Genomic DNA, 19,667 nt, shown 5'->3' on the forward strand with positions numbered 1-19,667 from the left:
GACAGGAAAGGTGATGCTTTTAAATTTGTTACCTGTGACATTGTGTTATGGACAGCTGTTTTTCGAGCCGAGAACGAATTAATGGAAGTTATTCGGTACAGAATGAAGGCGGCATGGTGGTACAGTGGTTAGACTGTTGCCTCAAGCTCCAGGGACCTGGGTTCAATTCCGGACTTGGGTGACTGTCTGTGTAGAGTTTGCATTTTCTCCCCGTGTCTGCGTAGTTTTCCTCCGGGTGCTCTGGTTTTCTCCCACAGTCCAAGGATGTGAAGGTTAGGTGGAATGGCCATGCTAAATTGCCCCTTAGTGTCCAAAAAGGTTAGGTGGGGTTACAGGGATAGGGTGGAGGCTTGGGTTTAAGTAGGGTGCTCTTTCCAATGGCCGGTGCAGACTCGATGGGTTGAATGGCCTCCTCCTGTACTGTAAATTCTATGATTCTATTTGGTCCATTGGGCCCATGTCAGAGCTGTGTATAGAGCTCAGAATTCTGGATCGTGATGCCCTGGATTTTGTGGTCAGTGGCAATGTGTTAGCATTCACTGCTGACCTAGAAATCAGGTCTCCACAAAGAACTAGCAGCCTCTGTGGCATGGATCTTATTCCTTCCTGAAGTTGATTTAAATCTGGCATCAACTATAAGGGACCATAGGCATCCAGCAACAAAGATATCATCAAGCAAGGCAAGCAACCAATCACATTAAAGAATTAGCACACACAGCAAACCACAAAGTAAAATGCAGTGATTATCCATCACTTCTTTACAGAGAACAAAATAAAGATTGGGACTTAAATGTGGGATGAAGGTGCAAGCTGAAATCGCAAATGTGGGAAAAAAAATTATTATATAAAAAAAAATAGAAATCTTATCTGTCCAATTGGCCCTTTTTAAAATCCAGAGGTGGTGGCGTAGTGGTATTGTTGCCGGACTAGTAATCACTAATCATCCAGAGACCAAGGGTAATAATCTGCGTATCCGGGTTCGAATCCCACCATGGCAGGTGGTGGAATTTAAACTCCATGAAATATCCGGAATTAAAAATCTAATGATGACCGTGAAATCATTGTCAGTTGTCGTAAAAGAAATTGCTGGTTCTCCTTATGTCCTTTTTCCTTGCCTGGCCTACATGTGACTCCAGACTCACAGCAGTGTGGTTGACTCTTAAATGCCCTCTCAAGTGGCCGAGCAAGTCACTCAGCTGCATTCAACCACTACGAAAAAACAAAATAGGAATGAAACCGGATGGACCACCCAGTATTGACCCAGGCACTGGAAACGACAAACCCAGACGTGTTGACCCTGTAAAGCCCTCCTTACTAAGATCTGGGGGCTTGTGTCAAAGTTGGGAGAGTTGTCTCACAGATTAGTCAGGCAACAGCCTGACATAGCCATACTCCCAGAATCATATCTTACAGACAATGTCCCAGACACCACCATCACTATTCCTGGGTATGTCCTGTCTCACTGCCAGTGGTAAACAATCGGGAGGGAGCTGCCTTGGGAGTCCTCAACATTGACTTTGGACCCCATGAAATCTCATTGCTTCGGGTTAAACATGGGCAAGGAAACCTGCTGATTACCACGTACTGGCCACCATCAGCTGATGAATCAGTACTCCTCCATGTTGAACACCACTTGGAGGAAGCACTGAAGGTGGTAAGGGTGCAGAATATACTCTGTGTGGGGGACTTCAATGTCCATCAAGAGTGGCTCAGTAATACCACCACAGACCGGGCCTGGTCCTAAAGGACATAGCTGCTAGACGTGGACTGCAGCAGGTGGTGAGAGAACCAACAAGAGGGAAAAACATGTTTGACTTCATCCTCACCAACCTGCCTGCTGCAGATGCATCTGTCCATGACAGTATTGGTAGGAGTGACCACTGCATAGTCCTTGTGGAGACAATGTCCTAACTTCACATTGAGGATACTCTCCATCATGTTGTGCGGCACTACCAGTGTGCTAAATGGGATAGACTTCGAAGAAATCTAGCAACTCAAGACTGGGCATCAATGAGGCGCTGTGGGCCATCAGCAGCAGCAGAATTGTACTCAACCACAATCTGCAACCTCGTGGCCCAGCATGTTCCCCACTCTACCATTACCACCAAGCTAGGGTATCAACTCGGGCTCAATAGAGAGTGCAGGAGAGCATGCCAGGAACAATGCCAGGCATACTGCAAATGAGGTGTCAAGCTGGTGAAGCTACAACACTGGACTGTGTGTGCCAAACAGCATAAGCAGCAAGAATAGACACAACGAATGCTTCGGTTCTAAAATCTGTAGTCCTGTCACATCCATCCGTGAATGGTGGTGGACAATTAAGCAACTCACTGGAGTTCCCGACGGCGTGGGACTAATGTGGTATGGCCAGTCGGGACTCTCGCGCGGTGGCTGCAGACTCAGTCCGGGGCCGCCCTGGTGGGGGGCGGGGGATCGAGCACCAGGGTGGGAGGCCTTATGGGCGGCCGGGGCAGCGATCGGGCTCGCCTGATGCAGCAGCACGTGGCCGATCGGGGGGAAGGGGAGGGGTGGAGGAGAGGCCTAATTTGTCCGTGTTGGTCCGCGGTCCTAGTCCGTCATGGTGCTCGGCGAAGCCGCCGCCGCACGCATTCGCAGACCCGGAACCAGAAGTGCAGGGGCCCGTATCCGCAGCCAAAGCTGCGTGAAGCTCCCCGGGTACCTGCTAGCCCCCAGAAGGTAAATGAATCGCTTTTTATGTTTTGCAGGAAACTGGGGAGTGCAGCGTCAGGGTTGTTATGCCGGTGTGGGGACATAGCCCCATTTTGGGAGAATCCAGCCCTATATCTATTGAGATAGGCCATGTTAACCAATAATTGGTTAACATAGCTGTCTGTCATTTAAAGTTGAGGCTCTTTAAACAAGGGCCTATTCATTCCTTCTGGTCACAATTAACAAGTCATGGTATCTATTTTTATTCTGTCGGCCTGGGTACATAAGCTTCTTATTCCCACAGCATTTTATGAATCAGCATTAATAATCAAGTGTTAAGAATATTTTCATAATTGTAAAAGTTATAAACTTTTCAGTTCAAATTACGTTTCCAGCCTTTCTGACATATCAATTGATGAATTGCTTATTCTTTAATTGTCTCTCAATTAAGGCTGTCTACTTAACTAGTCTGGCTGGTTTCCAATAATACTGGTTTAGTTTTTGTTAAAATGGCTTCCATTAATTTTAGCAGAAAATGCTGAAGAACAGATTAATTTAAACCACACAATGAAAATCACACTAAAAGACATGATCTTGAAACTACCAACAACAAAACTCTGGAAAAACTCAGCAGGTCTGACAGCATCCATGGGGAGAGAAAACAAAGTTACTGTTTGGCGTCCACGTGACCCTTCTTCAGAACTGAGCGGAAACATTTGTTGGATTATATACAGTACAAGAGGGGCCGGAACAGCTGGATTGGTGATTAGTGGGAGCTGGGAGAGACGGCAACAAAGATGTGAGATTAAAATTAAAATTAAATTAGCCTGTTTGGTTATTTTTGAATGTGTCCACAAGCTTTTACTGATTTCTATATTTGGGCCATTAAATCTCTCTGCTCCTTCAGCTTTTCATTATTTACATTTTTATTTTACCATCTTTTAGAAACGTATTCAAAAGCAGAGGCCCCAGTGCTGATTTATGGGGAATACCAGTGGTCAAATCTACTAATCTGAATGCATATTTGTTATTCCGACTCTGTCTCTTAGCCCTGAACCAATTCCCTACCCATGCCAATAGTTTGCCTTCAATTCTATTTTTCATAACCATCTGGAATCTTATCGGATTTCTGCTGGAAGTCCACATCAATAACATCCAAAATAAGAAAAATACTGCGGATGCTGGAATGTGAAACAAAAACAGATAATGCTGGAAAAACTTGGGTCTGGCAGCAACTGTAGGGAGAGAAAATGCATTGGACATTATACTGTGGCTGGGAGGTATTACAACAAGATTCAGCAAACTTAAGACAAGAGCCAGGCAATAACATCCGTACATGCTCTCTTATCCACTATATAGTTGAAAGTTTGTTAGGCATTACTTAACACTTGACAAATCCATGCTGGCTTTCCCTGATTTTATAGTTGCTCAAGATTTAAAAAAACAGATTACAATTAAGGGGCAATTAGCATGGCCAATCCACGTACCCTGCACATCTTTGGGTTGTGGGGGTGAGACCCATGCAGACAAGGGGGATTTTCAAATTCCACACGGATCATACCGTGGTTCCCAGTGGCGTGAGGCAGCAGTGCTAACCACTGCGCTATCATGCCGCCCCTTATAGTCGCTCAAGTGCTCAGTTATTAACAGACTTTAGTAATTTTCCTAAAACCAATATTAGATTTACAGGCCTCTAATTTCCTAGTTTGTTGTACCTACCATTTTTAAATAATGAATGGCATTAACTGTTTTCCAATTCAAGGGGATAATTCCTGAATCAGGACTGTTTCAGAAGATCATGACGCATAAGATTTTAAGGCTGTTTGTCAACAGTACTGAGTTTCTAATTTTTCAAAATTTTGTACAAGATATAAGTTTAATACAGGATAAAATCATCTTGATTGCCTCTCTCATCTCTGTCCATCTTATCATTTATCATTCTGTAGGAGACCAGGAAACCATTTTAATTCCGTTCTAGTTTTGCGATCTGTGATAACACCTGAACTTGTATAATCTACTTACATTTGCATTATCTGAACCTTGTATTTTTTTACATGCATTTTTATTAGTTTTTCCATTTTTACAAATAACACAACAAACCCTCAAAACTAGTACAGTGCACCATAAATGCTTCTGCGTGCACAGCTACAGAAAAAGGAGAATGGCAACAGTTTCAGGTTAATCATTAGACTTGGTGATGGACAGATAAGCTAGTGAATGGGGGAAGAAGAGGATAAAGCCATGAAATTATGGAAAAATGGTGCACACCTTCACGTGTAGTGATTGCTCACACAGCCAAGAAAAATATAGGATCAGCTATTCACACCCGATTCGGGCATGCACCAATGTACACCTCCCCCAACTCCAATGATGCTCGAGGCACCAGTGACACATCGGTAATATATTTTTCTTGGCTATGAGACCTGCCTGTACCTCTGCAGGAGCCAGTTAATGATTCTATAACCCCAAAATTAAGAAAAAGAAATACAAAAAAATACATCCGCAAAGACATTACTTCTAAGGGGATATTTTATATATAACTACAAGATGCAACTCATTCTCAACACTTGGTACAAAAAAGAATGATTCTTATTCCATCATCCATCTTGTTTATTTGTCCAGTCCTCTTTCAGTGCCAATTTCCTTTATATCTATCACCTGGTTAAAGCAACCAAAATACAATAAATATTTTGGATGGATTGGTCACGATAAATTGCCCTGCAGTGTCCAAAAGTTAGGTGGGGTTGCTGGGGTATGGGGAATGGGGTGGAGGTGTGGGCTTAGGTAGGGTGCTTTTTCAGGGGCCGGTGTAGATGCGATGGGCCGAATGGCCTCCTTCTGCACTGTAAATTCTATAATTCCAGAAACCTGAGAGCTGAGAACCTTCAAAGCAATTTTGTTTTCCGTTTTTGGCTTAATTTTCCAATTGTTTCTTGTATGTGTTGATGTTTAAATTGTTACCAATTGACAGATACAGGGGACTTAAGTATGAATGGATTTTAAAGCCTGACTGATGGGATGAAGGTCACCGGTGCCCCTTAGTTGTAAGAATTCTGGATGAAATGACTTCGAGGCATTCGGTTCTCGGTGCACAAGACCGTAAACCGAATGCTGTTTGAAATTCAGTGTGTTAATAGTAAAGTGGTTGACATTTTGACAGAGACCATGAGGCTGGAAGAAAATAATGATGGCGGGATTATTTTTAGTTTGAGAGATTTACTCTGTATCTGACCTGTGCACTACTGAACTAAGAGTGCTTGATCCTGGTATGAGGGAGGGATGGAAAAGTATTCACATTTAAGTAAGTACTTTATTTTGATCACTGGTTTAGGAAAAAGACCGTTGTTGGCATTCAGGTTCATCTTCTAAATTAGGTTTAAGAGTTTAGTTAAAAATTATTGGCATGCAAGCAATTCTGAAGTAGAAGAGGAGGCCTATTCAAAATCATTTTTTCTTAATTCATGGATGTGATTATCAGTGGCATTTGTTGTCCATCCCCAGTTGCCCTTGAGAAGATGGGGGTATACCACCACCTTGAAACACCAGTCGATCAGGTGAAGGTACACTCACAATTTGACTTTCAATGGTTTGATACAAAGGGCAAAAGTCAATTGCATTGCTGTGGGTCTGGAATTACAGACAACTCAGACTGGATAAGATTTCTTTCCTCAAAGGTCAGCATGGTGGCACAGTGGTTAACACTGCTACCTCACAGCACCAGGGACCGGGGTTCAATTTGCACTTTCTCCCCATGCCTGCATGGGTTTCCTCCAGCTGCTCCAGTTTCCTCCCACAGTCCAAAGATATGCAGGTTAGATGGATTGGTCATGCTAAATTGCTCCTTAGTGTCCAAATGGTAGTGGGTTACGGGGATAGGGTGGGGAGTGGGCCTAGGTAGTGTGCTCTTTCAGAGGGCCGTTGCATATTTGATGGGCTGAATGGTCTCCTTCTGCACTGCAATGATTCTATGATTCTAAAGGACATAATGAGCCAGGTGGGGTTTTCGGGCAATCTGGTAATTTCATAGTTTTCATTGTTGAGCCTCGCTTTTAATTCCAGATCTATTCATTTAAATTCCTCAAGTTGCCACAGTGGGATTTGAACTCCTATATCTGGAACAGTAGTCAGGCTGCCTGGATTACTTGCCCAATAACATTACCATGCCAGAGGACAGTGCTTTAAACTCCTACCCTTTCAATCTTCACGTTTCTACTGATACCTGTTAAGTGTAGATGTTGAATTGTGGTACAAGTGAATATTTCTTCCGACAGACCATCTTGAAATTTAGTATTTTAGAAGCCATTTTCATTGTTATCTGTACATTGTTAGCTTGTATCCTGCCTTTTAGATTTTCTCTTCCACCATACTGACATGAAACAATTGTGCTACACCTGGGTACTATAGATAGATAAGTATGCTGTTCTTGATGTGCACAAGTTCTGTCAAATTGACTTGGGACAATTTTCCAATGCCATAGAGGAATTTTCTCCTCTTTCACCGAATACTTTGGTGAACAAAGCTTCACCATTTTTTAACTTTGTGTTTTATACTTGAGTGAAGTCTTGTTTTAAAAAGCAATTATTTTAAATGCAAGTGAAACTGGGGACAAGCTCACTCTATACCATGTTGATCTATGAAATGATTCTTGCACTCACTGACTCATGGTAACTTATTAGGTTCTCATGAAATGTAATGGATAAGCAATGATAACTCTGTTTCTCTCTCATCTAGTGCATATTCCCAGTATGTTCTGCTTTTATTTCTGATTTCAGCAAGTGACTTAGGTAAAGAATGCAGATTATTAGTGTTGGGACATATTTCGATTCCAGACAACCAATGAGATCGCGAGGTGCCTGTGAAGAAATAACACACATTGATTAAGACTACACCGCTGTATGCTTCACCCGTTGCCGGTGTTATCTAGTTACATTGTGTACCTCGTGTTGCCCTATTATATATTTTCTTTTATTTCCTTTTCTTTTCATGTACTTAATGATCTGTTGAGCTGCTCGCAGAAGAATACTTTTCACTACCTTGGTACACTTGACAATAAACAAATCCAACAAGACCATAAGATGTAGGAGCAGAGGTAGGGCATTCAGCCCGTGAAATCTGCTCTGCCATTCAATGCGATCAGGATCCTGCCTCATCCCCAGAACCATTGATTCCCTTATTGATTAAGGATATGTCTATCTCAGCCTTGATTGATTGATGATTTCATAGATTTCATAGAATATACAGAGCTGAAGGAGGACATTCGGCTCATCGAGTCTGCACCGGCCCTTGGAAAGAGCACTCTACCTAAGCCCACACTCCATCCCCGTAACCCAGTAACCCCACCTAACCTTCTTGGACACTAAGGGCAATTTAGCATGGCCAATCCACCTAATCCGTACATCTTTGGACTGTGGGAGGAAACCGGAGCACCTGGAGGAAACCCACGCAGACACGGGGAGAACGTGCAGACTCTGCACAGTCAGTGACCCAAGCCAGGAATCTAACCTGGGATCCTGGAGCTGTGAAACAACTGTGCTAACCCACCGTGCTACTGTGCTGCCCTGATTGGTATTTGATGTGTTCTAGATTATTCAATCTTTTTGCCTCCCTATTCACACAACTTCAATTAAAATTGGAAGCAGTTCAGAGAAGGTTTACCGGACTAATATCTGGAATAGGTGGGTTGTCTTATGAGGAAAGGTTTAACAGGCTAGATTTGTATCCACTGGAATTTAGAAGAGTGAGAGGCATGGTTGAAACATGTAAGATCCTGAGCGGTCTTGACAGGATGAATGTGGAGAGGATTTTTCCTCATTTGGGAGAATCTAGACCTGGACCACTGTTTAAAAATAAGGAATCTCTCATGTTGAAGAGAGAGGAGGGCAATTTTTTTTCTCTCCAGGCCAGGGCGTCTTTGGAACTCTCTTCCTGAAAAGGCGGTGGAAGCAGAGTCTTTGAATGCTTTTTCAGGCAGAGGTGAATAAATTCTTGGTAAGCAAGTGGGAACAGGTTATCAGGAGTACTTGGGATGCAGATTTGAGGTTACTGTCGATCAGCCATGATGATCATAAATGGAAGAGCAGGTTCAACAGGCTGAATCATATGTAAAAAATGCGAACTCTGTTTGCCACTGATTGCAAAGTCAGGGCCAGTGCTTATGTTAGACTAAAGATGCCAGTTCATTTCTGGCATTAGGGTGTGCATATGAACATGATATTTGAGAGTGGGATTGTCAATTTCATGCAGATACAATTGAGGCAATCTATGTTTTCGTTCAAAACGTACATTGACCATGTTTACTTCCATCCAGGAAATGATGTCTTTACCACCTCTGATTTATTTTTAACGTTGAAGCTGAAGTGTCTTAATCTTAACAAACAAATTGGATATACGGCAACAAATCTGAATTATGAAGCTTATATACCTTTTTAATTATTTCCAATCCTTTGTTAACAGGTTGTGCAGCCTCACCTTGGAGCAACATCCAGTGTCAAAGGTATGAGATCTGCAGTCTAATGAGTTAAGGTTTTAAAAAATATATATCTAGTAGGTTTGAATATTCCAGAATTAAATTCCTCACTGAATTGTATTGAAGTAATATGTGATGGTTTGCTTACGCAGTACTGATGCCCTGCTAGTGAACAACCTAAAAATAAGCATTGCAAATCTTTGGTTCTGTGAATTTGTGAGTTACTGTGACCCCATTTCCAAGATATTAGCAAAAACTGGAACCATAAATCAAATGCTTTGTTACATTAATTTTAACTGCAATTTAAAGGAAAAGGCTGTAAGGAGATGGTAATTGTGAGAGGCAGAACTTCTCAATGCTGCTTGTATTTAGCACTGGGCTACTGCTCTGAACTTGGTATATTTTGGAACAGGCAGAATGTGAGTGTATGTGATTGACCTATAAATCCGTAAAAGGCATTTTGACACTAAGGCCTGCTTCCTGAATTGTGTTCTTAGTAGGAATGGAAAGGTTTTGCGTGCAAGCTTTCAACAAACACCAGTCTGTTTACATGAATTACTCTTTGGGAAAAAAAGCAAATTAATGTGGATGCTGGAATCTGAAACCAAAGAGAAAATGCTGGAAAATCTCAGCAGGTCTGGCAGCATCTGTTGGGAGAGAAAAGAGCTAATCGTTTTGAGTCCAGATGACCCTTTGTCAAAGCTAAAAGACTTAGAAAGTGGGAAATATTTATACTATGGGGCGGGAGAATGAAAGATGAGTCATAGCCACAGAAACCAACGGAACAGAGTGCTAATAGCCACAGAAACCAAGGGAACAGAGTGCTAATTGCCTGTTTGGCCTTTCACACCTTTGGTTCTCTATGGGGACAGCCATTAGCACTTTTCCCCTTGATTTCTGTGGCTATTAGCACCTGCTGAGATTTTCCATCATTTTCTCTTTGGTTACTCTTTGGGAGTTCAGCTTCTTTTCTTTTGTTTACCATTATTTTGTGGTTTTTTTTTTTTTTTTTTTTTTTTTTTTGTTCTCTTTAAATTTTATACAGATTGACTATTAAAATACTGTGTGATAGGGTTTTGCACGAACAAAATACCTGATGGAATTTAAACCCTTGGTTTCAATTAATGGGGCAGGAGTTTTTTTTTACTGTAAAAACAAAATATTGCAGATGCTGGAAATCTGAAATAAAACAAAAAAATCCTGGAAAAACTCAGGCCTGCAGCATCTGTGGAGAGAGAAACATAGTTAATGTTTTGAGTCCATATGACTTTTCTTCAGTTGTGGAAGAGTACGGTATTTCAATAATTTGAGCAACAGGTGAAACTAGCAGTTTATCACTCTGCTATTATGTAGTAGCAACTGGAGCCATATTTTCCACTAATAGAATGATGTCGTCAAGCCCAAAAGACATTCTGCCTACCAAACAAATAAATGATCTGAATATGAATTTCAGTGTTGATGCAATGCAGGTATGTAAACCATACGTCCCAGTTACTGACAGATTGTATCAAATAGCATGTCCTTTGACTATTTGTAATAGGCAGAGCACTGACTATACTCAACCAGCCCATGTGTACAAAAACTCAGAACCTAATATCTGAAGTTAGATATGATTCCGCGATTGGGCAGAACTTGCTGAACAATCCCGAGTCTGCTAGGAATTGCATTGACAATCAATTTAAGATAATCAATGCGCTTGCTGTTTGTCTCACTTAAGCCTGCCAGAAACTAGTTATATTCATATGCAAGTTCTGTCCTCTGCAAGCAGATAGGGCACGTTTGGGCATTGTGTCTTTTTAAATTAACTAAAAGCATGGAAACAATAGCTCACTGGTGCATTCTCTATGGCAACATTGTAACCAATCAGAGATGACTTGCCATTCATCTGCACCTTTTTCTCAGACAGTATAAATCGTTTGCTTCCTTTGAAATTGGTGTTCTTTCTTCAGTCCTGATGAGTGCAAAATGAAAAGCTTCAACAGCATGTCTCTCTCTTCATCAGCACTCAATCTTTGGACTACTAAGCAACTAATCTTTATATAGCAAATGTGTCAACTTAGTTCACAGAGCATAAGTGAGTACCAAACAATTACAGAAGAATTAGGAGAAATTATGTAAAGTGTGGTCAGACAGAAATCTTAAGGATGCTTTTTTAAGTAAGGATAGTGGTAGCAAGATGAAGGATATCCCAAGAGTTGGTTTGAGATAGCTGAAGATAGAGGATATTCAGGCCAATGTCAGAAGACTGAAGGGCATGGGCTAGAAAATAGAGTTGGAAGACAACTGCAGAAATAGAGCAGAATGGGTCATGAAGGGATTTATAAACTACAAGAATAAAAGTGAAGAAATAGGCAGTGAAGAATAGCCGATGGCTGAACTAAAACTTAAAACATGGCATGCTGAGCAGGAGCAGTTTTGGATGAATTGGAGTTGATGTAAACTGGAGCTCGAGAGGTTGTTTTTGAAGATATTGGGGAAATTGAACCTGGAGGCACCGTGAGTCACAGTGGGATCAAGTCAGGGCCTAGATGGGCTCTGCAGCGAGGGTAGAAGTGGGTAGTCTTCAGGATTGTTCGGATATACTGTCAGCTTAGAGTCAAACAAGACACCAGGGGCCTGCACTGTTCTTTTCAACTTGTGGAATTATTCTTAAGGAAATCTAAAGTAGTTGCCTTCCTCTACCGTCTGATGTCCTAAACCTGAATTCAAAATTAATATATTTATTTGAAATTATCCTGTACCAAAAGGTAGTGCCCTGAATTCCTGGTATTTCATTGAAGTAGAAAACAAAGAATTCTTATTGAACAGTGAAAGTGCACTGTGAAAATCGTGACCAATATCAGTTTGATTTTACTTTCAACTGAATATTGCTGCTGTCAGATTCCCTGGGGTCAAGTTTAAAATTGAAAAGACTGCTTTTGGAGGTTTTTGGCAGAGACTGATTATTATATTTTGAAAAATCACTTAAAATACATACATTATACGTCATTAAAGACGGCACTTGATGTTGACCTGAAGTAACGGTCATGTGCCGTTCATAGTCGATATTTTAGGATGAATATAGCATTAAATCAATTTTTTTGTTTTGAGGTTGTTTGTCCTTTAAAATGTCTTTAAAAATGTCCTGCTATGAGTGCCAAAACTCTTGAGTATATCCAACAAATACTTTTGATTTTCATTATGTGATTGTGATGTATGAGCTCAAAAATTGTAAATACAAAACTATTGGCATCTTAACATCGCACGTACTATGCTGTCCAATTGAACTTTTGTTACTTTAGGGCTGGAAATTGTTTCCGTGCTGTTGTGAAATTTAACTGCATTGCAAATTGATATTTTCAATCTTTGATGTTGAGAGTTTGGGAATTAAGGGTGTTGCTACAACACATGAGGGCTGCAACACATATGTTAGAGCATTTGAGCATATATTTTCACCTGCAGTTAAAGAACAAGGTGAGTTCTAATGTGCTTGCCTATTGGAACATATTGAATTTGCAAGTCAATTACACAAGCAGTTCACTGTCCACAGATGAAGATCAGGCATGATTGCTTAATTATGTAAAATATGTAACATAAGGAAATATTCGAGTAATGCTCATCTTTATTCCTTAAATGTTATTTATTGGATTCTTCAGCGGTTATTTTTCTAGTTGCAGTAATATTTTTTGTTTGAAGGTATTGTTAACAGGAAGCCAAATTGGTGGACAAGATTGCAAAATAATGACTGAGTTATTCCTAGGTTGCTCCTCAGTACTGGGAAAAGCTCCATCATGTTTAAAACCTTGCCATGTTTACTTTTCAATGGGCAAAGCCCTATTCCTTGAATCTTAACTTTAGGAAGGTAATCTTTCAAATGAATTAATTAATTAAGTGCACCTTGTGCATCATCAGTGGAAAGGGGACAAGCTGCAACTAGTGAAAATTTATCATGATTAGCAAGACAACAAAGAAGGAAATTATGTTTTCAGGCTCACTATTTTGTCCAGCTCACCAAAGGCGGGAATGAACTTAGTCCCAAACAAGCTGACCATTGGAAATTTCCAGCGCTGTTTTAGCTTCCAACTGTGATCCTTTCTAGCAACTTTATGTCTTGGCCAGAATTCTAATTGCATAAGATTTTTAAATAGATTTTTAAATAGAGATTGGTTTCCCTTTCAAAGCAGAGGTAATCAGAAAAGGTGGGCATAACTTTGTATCACAATAACCTTACATTAAATAGTGTTATGTGATGTGAAATTTATGTTTTCATTTATGCCTTGATATGGAAAGACCCACCAATTATTTTGTAAGGTTACAGTGGTTCTTTAGAGGGCTCTAGTATCGACATGTAAAATTCAAATTGAGTTAACACAAAAACAAACACTTAAACATGATCTCTTGCCAAGTAAAAAGAGAGGCAAATATTAGATTGTGCGCTTTCTCCCCATTGGCTGCCTATCAAAACAGCCATTATATTTCTTCCTGGGTAGAGATCCACCATATTGTGGGCTACCCCAAACCCACTCCGTAAAGTGACACAAACATACTGAAACATCCTTGCACATTGCGCTTGGAATTATTTAGCACTCTGGATTATCCATCAAAGTCATTGCAAGTCCATTTTCCTACAAGCCGAGTATTCTGGATCCAGCGAGTGATGTATTTTCTGAAGGGAGGGTCACTACAGTTAAGTGTATATGTCCAGCAGAGAATTAACATCAGATATTTGGAGACTGACCTTTCCTTTCATGTCCACTGTAGGGAATGAAGAAACAGCAAAAACTTCTGACGATATTAGTTTGAGCTTGGGCCAGAGCTGCAGTTTGTACAAAGATGCGAATGATGAACAAGGTGAGCCTGCAGGTGTTTGACTGGCAGACAATCCAATTTTTTTTGTTGTTATCCTGGTACTTCCATAAATGGATCCAGCTGAAAGTCTATTGCATTCCACTTAAAATCACCAGTTTATTATCGCAGAATAACAACCTACTTTGAGGAATATTGGAATTGGAAGCTTGATCTGCTTGTGTAAGCTATAATTTAGCAATGAAAATGGATTTGAATAGCTGGTTTAAATTAATTGTGAGATTTGCATTATAGAAGAGCAAAAGCTGAGCTGGAGCATTCAGCTCTCAAAGATAATACCTCTGGATTACTATTTGAGTCACACACAAATTGGCTTTCGGTCATGCAGATTGGAGAATTAAACTTGTGGCTCATGGCGTGGCATAGGAAGAAAGGGTTTCAATTCAGGGGCAATGACACCAGGAATATGGAAAGAGGGAGCTGTTCCTTTAAGTAAGCACTTTAAACTTGTGTAATATCTGTGCCGTAGCAAATTTTATAACTAGGGCTGTGGATACGACTAACTGACAAAGGGGTGGATCAAGTGAAAGGAAATTTAGAAATCTATAGAAAAAAGTCAAGGCAATAGAGCAATCATAGAATTAGTATTTACATTGCAGAAGGAGGCCATTCGGCCCATCATGTCTGTACCAGCCCTTGGAAAGTACACCCCACACCTCCACCCCATCCCCGCAACCCGACCTAACCTTTGTGGACACTCAGGACAATTTAGCATGGCCAATATACCTGACTTGCATATCTTTGGACTGTGGGAAGAACCAGAGCACCCGGAGGAAACCCACGTAGACACGGGGAGAAAGTGTAAACTCCACACAGACAGTCACCGAGGCTGGAATTAAACCTGGGTCCCTGTGAGGCAGCAGTGCTAACCACTGTGCCGCCATCCCACCCAATGTAGTGATTTGGATAACACAGGCAGAGTGGGACAGGAAGAGTGAGTTTTACATTAATTTGCATCAACGAATAAGGGTCATACAAAGAACAGTGGTTTTAAAAAATGAGCTGTTTATCAGAATTCACAAAGCATGCATAACAAGATAGACAAATTAGTACAATTGGAGATAAATGGGTTTGATCTAATCCTCCTTACAGAGACATGCTTGCAAAGTAACCAAGGTAGGGAAATAAATAATCCAGCATATTTAGCATATCGAAAAGACAGGCAGAATGGGAAATGAGAGGAGTTTCCCTAATAATAAAGAATGAAACAAGGGCAATTGTAAGAAAGGATCTTGGCTCAGAAGATCAGGAAATAGAATCAGTATGGGCAGAGATGAGGAGTAACGAGTCAGAAATCATTGGTGGGAACAGTTTGTAGGTCATCTAAGAACAATTATACTGTTGTACAGAACATTAAACAAGAAGTAATTGGAGTTCATAAACAAAGACAAAAAATAATCATGGGGAATTTAGACTTCATTTCACTGGTCAAATCACATTGTCAAACTAGTCTGGAAGATGGGTTTCTTGAATGCTTTTGTGACAGTTTCCTCGAACAATACTTTTTGGAGCCAACTTGGGACAAAGTTATAGTATTGTGGAACAAGGCAGGAACATATGAATATACGAATTAGGAGCAGGAGTAGGTCACTCGGCCTCTCGAGTTGCTACGCCATTCAATAAGATCATGGCTGATCGGATTGTAACTTCAACCTCACATTCCTGCCCTTGTTAATCAAGAATTTATCTAGCTCTGCCTAAAATATTCAAAGATGCTACTTCCATTGTCTTTTGAGAAAGAGAATTCCAAAGACTTACAACAACCCACCTGACAATTCTCCTAATCTCTGTCTTAAATGAGCGACCTTTATTTTCAAATAGTGACTCTTTGTTATAGATTCTCTGACAAGACAAAACATGTTCTCCACATCCACCCTGTCAATACCCCTCAGGATCTTGTTCGATCAAGTCACCTCCTAATCTTCTAAATTCTAATGGATACAAACCTAATCTCTCCAAGCTTTTCTCATAAGACAACCCACCCCATTCCTGGTATAAGTTTAGTAAATCTTCTTAGAACTGCGTCTAAAACGTTTAGATCTTCGTAATAAGGAGACCAATATTGTACACAGTACTCCAGATGTGGTCTCACCAATGTTCTGTGCAATTGAAGCATAACCTCCCTACTTCTGTAATCAATTCCCCTCACAGTAAACTATAACATTCTATTAACATTCTTAATTACTTGTTGTACCTGTACACTAACCTTTTGTGATTCATGCACTAAGACACCCAGATCCCTCTGAATCTTAGAGCTCTGCAATCTCTCACCATTTCGAGAATAAGCTTTTTTATTCTTCCTGCCAAAATAGACACTTGCCCACATTATACTCCCATTTGCCAATTTGTTTCCCCCACTCACTTAACCTATCTATGTCCCTTTGTAGCCTCCTCACGCCCTCGTCACAATTTACTCTCTTATTTATATTTGTGTTGTCAGCAAATTTAGCAATCATACCTTCAGTCCCTTCATATAAGTTAATTATATAAATTGTAAGGAGTTCAGGCCCCAACACTGATCCATGTGGCACATACTTGTCACATCCTGCCAACCAGAAAAAGATCCATTTATGCCAACTCTGTTTCCTGTTAGTTAATCAATCTTTAATTCATGCCAATATGTTACCCCTATATCATGAGCTTTCATATTACTAATTATATTATTAATTAGTAATCACATAGTAAAAGATCTGCTGGGAATAAGTGTTCATAATACAATTAAATGCAATATTAAATTTGACGTCCTTCAGCCCAGGATAAGCTCTTTAACTTAAACAAATCCAATTATGTAGGGATGAGGGGAGAACTAGCTGTGTGATTGGGTAAATAGATGAAAAGGAATGGCAGTAAATAAACAATGAATTTAACAATGCACTGAGGAAAATCATGATATAATCAGACAGAGTCAAACCATATTACGAAAGGAAAGTTATGCTTAATGAGTTTATTAAAGTTTAATATAATTGGATGTCCAATTACTAAAGCAGTCAACAAGATTCTGCACAAAATATGATATGCAAGATAAGGGCTCATGGAGTTGAGAGTAATATATTAACATGGATGGAAGAAGTGGCCAATGGCGAGGAAGCAGAGAAAAGGGATAAATGGGACATTTTCAAGTTGGCAGGCTGAGACTAGTGGAGAGCTGCATGGATCAGTGCTGAGGTCTGATTTATTTAGAATCTATATTAATGATTTCGACAACGACACTGAGACTAATGTAGCCATGTTTTCTGAAAATGCAGAATTACGTGGGAATCCAAATTATGAGGAGGGCACAGAGGTTGCAAAGAGAAATAGACTGGTTAAGTGGGTGGGTATCAGGAAATGTGAAGTTATTCTTAGGAAGAACAGAAAAACTGATTTTTTAAAAAAGGTGTGAAATTTGTAAATGTTGCTGTGGAGCTCCACATTAGCTGGAGCAGGCTTTCAAGCCCCTTGAGCCTGTTCCATCAATCAGTGGTGTCATCAATGATCTTCACGCTCATTTTTCTACCCGATTCCCATAAATTTGATTGTCTTACGGTCCAAAGATCTATCAGTCTCAGCATTGAATATACTGAATGACAGAGCATCCAAAACCCTCTGAGGTTCACAGTTTAAACGATTTGCAATTCTTTGAATTATGCAATTTCTCCTTGTCTCAGTCCTAAATGATCAGCCTCTTATCCTGAGTCTGTGCTCACAGTTCTAGATTCTCCAGCTAGGGTAAACATCCTCTCTGCATCTGCCCTGTCAAAACCTTCCAGATTCTTGTATGTTTCAATGAGATTTCTCATTTTTCTTAATTGCAAAGAATAGAGACCAATTACACTTTCCCCATACTTTCTCCATACAGGAAAGCCCCCTCATCTCCGAATCAATGAACTTTCATTGCACCACCTCTCTGGCATATATATCCTTCCTTGGGTACAGAGACCAAAACTGTACAAAGTACTCCAGATATGGTCACACCAAAACCCTGTGCAACAGCAGTAAGACTTTGTTACTCTTGTGTTCCAATCTGCTTGCAATGAAGGGCAATATATAATTTGTCTTCCTAATTCCTTACTGCGCATGCATGTTAACTTTGGGTATCTTGTGCAAGAGCGCCCATACTCAGTCGTTAAGTATATTCAAGGCTGAAATAGTTTTGTGGTCTCTCAGGGAATCTGGGAATGTGGGGAATAGGTGGGAAAGTGAAATTGAGGCAGAATATCAGCTATTTAGGACTGAGAAGAGGAGAAATTGTCTCATACGAAGTTTGTTGAAATTGCTCACTGCAGAGGCTTGAGGGTGCTTTGCCATTCAGAATACTCTCGGCTGAGGTTGACAGATTTTTCGACTCTTGAGGTAATCAAGGGATATGGGAATCGGATGAAACTATGAGTTTGAAGACCATCCATGACCCTATTGATTGGTGGAACAGGCTCAAGGGCTGCAGAGCCTTCACCAGCTCATTTCGGCTCTACTCTTATGAACACTTATTAGGACATTGTTTTGGACTCGTATCTAACATTTTCAAAAGGAGACATGATCGCATTGAGAGATATGCACTTCTGACTTTTGTCATGGTACATCATGCTTTCTTTATTGAATTGATCATTTGAAATACAACAATTGTTTCCCCTTTGTCATCCCTGCTAGTTCTATCCTCGAAGAAACTTTCATCTATTTATCAAACATGATTTCCCTTTCATAAAACCATATTGTCGTGAATCATATCCTGATTTTCCAAGTGATCTCTAACCACATACTGATAGTGGTTGTAACATTTTCCTGACAACTGATGTCAGGCTAACTGGCCTACTCCCTGTTTTCTGTCTCCCTGTTCTCTTGAATAACAGTGTTACATTTGCTACCATACAATCCACTTTCTAAGTTGTAGATTGTAGTAGTTTTGGAAGATTGCAGCCAACGCACTCACTCTCCCTGCAGCCACCATTTTTAGAATGCAAACATGTAGGATATAGGGGCCAGGGAAATTGGTGGAATTTAGTCCTATTAACCTCTTCAATACTTTTCTTCACTGAAATCAATTACTTTAAGTACCTCACTCTCTTTAGACCCCTGTTTTCCCACTATTTCTGGCAGATTTTGGATATTCCGCGATGAAGACAGATGCAAAATATTTGTTCAACATCTCGGCCATTTATTTATGCCCCATTATATTTTTTCCTATCTTAGCCCTGAAGCTACCCACATTTATTTTCACGATCTTTTTACATGAATCAATCTGATTTAATATTGCTTGTTAGCGTACACTCATATTCTGTTTTTTTCTTCTTTCAGTTTTTGGTCATCCTTTGTTGGTTTAGATTTATAGCACCATTTATGGCACATAAGGAGGCCATGCAGCCCATCAAGTCCATGCAGGCCTTCCCTGGAGCAATCCAGTTACTCCCACTCTCCCATCTAACAATCCCCAGACCCCTTACTCTTCTTAGCAACATTATAAGTTTCTTTTAATGTAATAATACTCTAAGCTCTTTAGTTAGTCACAAATGAACCACACTTCGTCTGGAATTTAAATTTTTAAATGGGACAAATATTTGTTGGGAATTGTGAAATACTTTTTTCAATGTTCACCACAGCTTTTCTCCAGGTCTATCTGAACACTGAGCAGCAGGTATTAGGCTGCTTTGAAACATGTAATTGATTACCTCACTTCAAGCAACAGCTTGACTTTCCAACTCACTACTTCTGA

At 40.3% G+C, this 19,667-nt stretch overlaps 1 protein-coding gene across 5 annotated transcripts in view; it reads left to right on the forward strand.

The window, feature by feature from the left end:
• The window catches only part of pcnx1 (pecanex 1), a 450,027-nt gene that overhangs the window by 147,779 nt on the left and 282,581 nt on the right, over positions 1-19,667 (forward strand). For all 5 annotated transcript variants that reach the window (XM_072486041.1, XM_072486049.1, XM_072486025.1 and 2 more), the window contains exons 4-5: positions 9,124-9,163; positions 13,877-13,966. In XM_072486041.1, coding sequence (XP_072342142.1) covers positions 9,124-9,163; positions 13,877-13,966 — 130 coding nt within the window. The remainder of the gene's footprint in view (positions 1-9,123; positions 9,164-13,876; positions 13,967-19,667) is intronic.

Source organism: Scyliorhinus torazame, chromosome 2 (assembly GCF_047496885.1).
Source record: "Scyliorhinus torazame isolate Kashiwa2021f chromosome 2, sScyTor2.1, whole genome shotgun sequence".
NCBI lineage: Eukaryota > Metazoa > Chordata > Chondrichthyes > Carcharhiniformes > Scyliorhinidae > Scyliorhinus > Scyliorhinus torazame.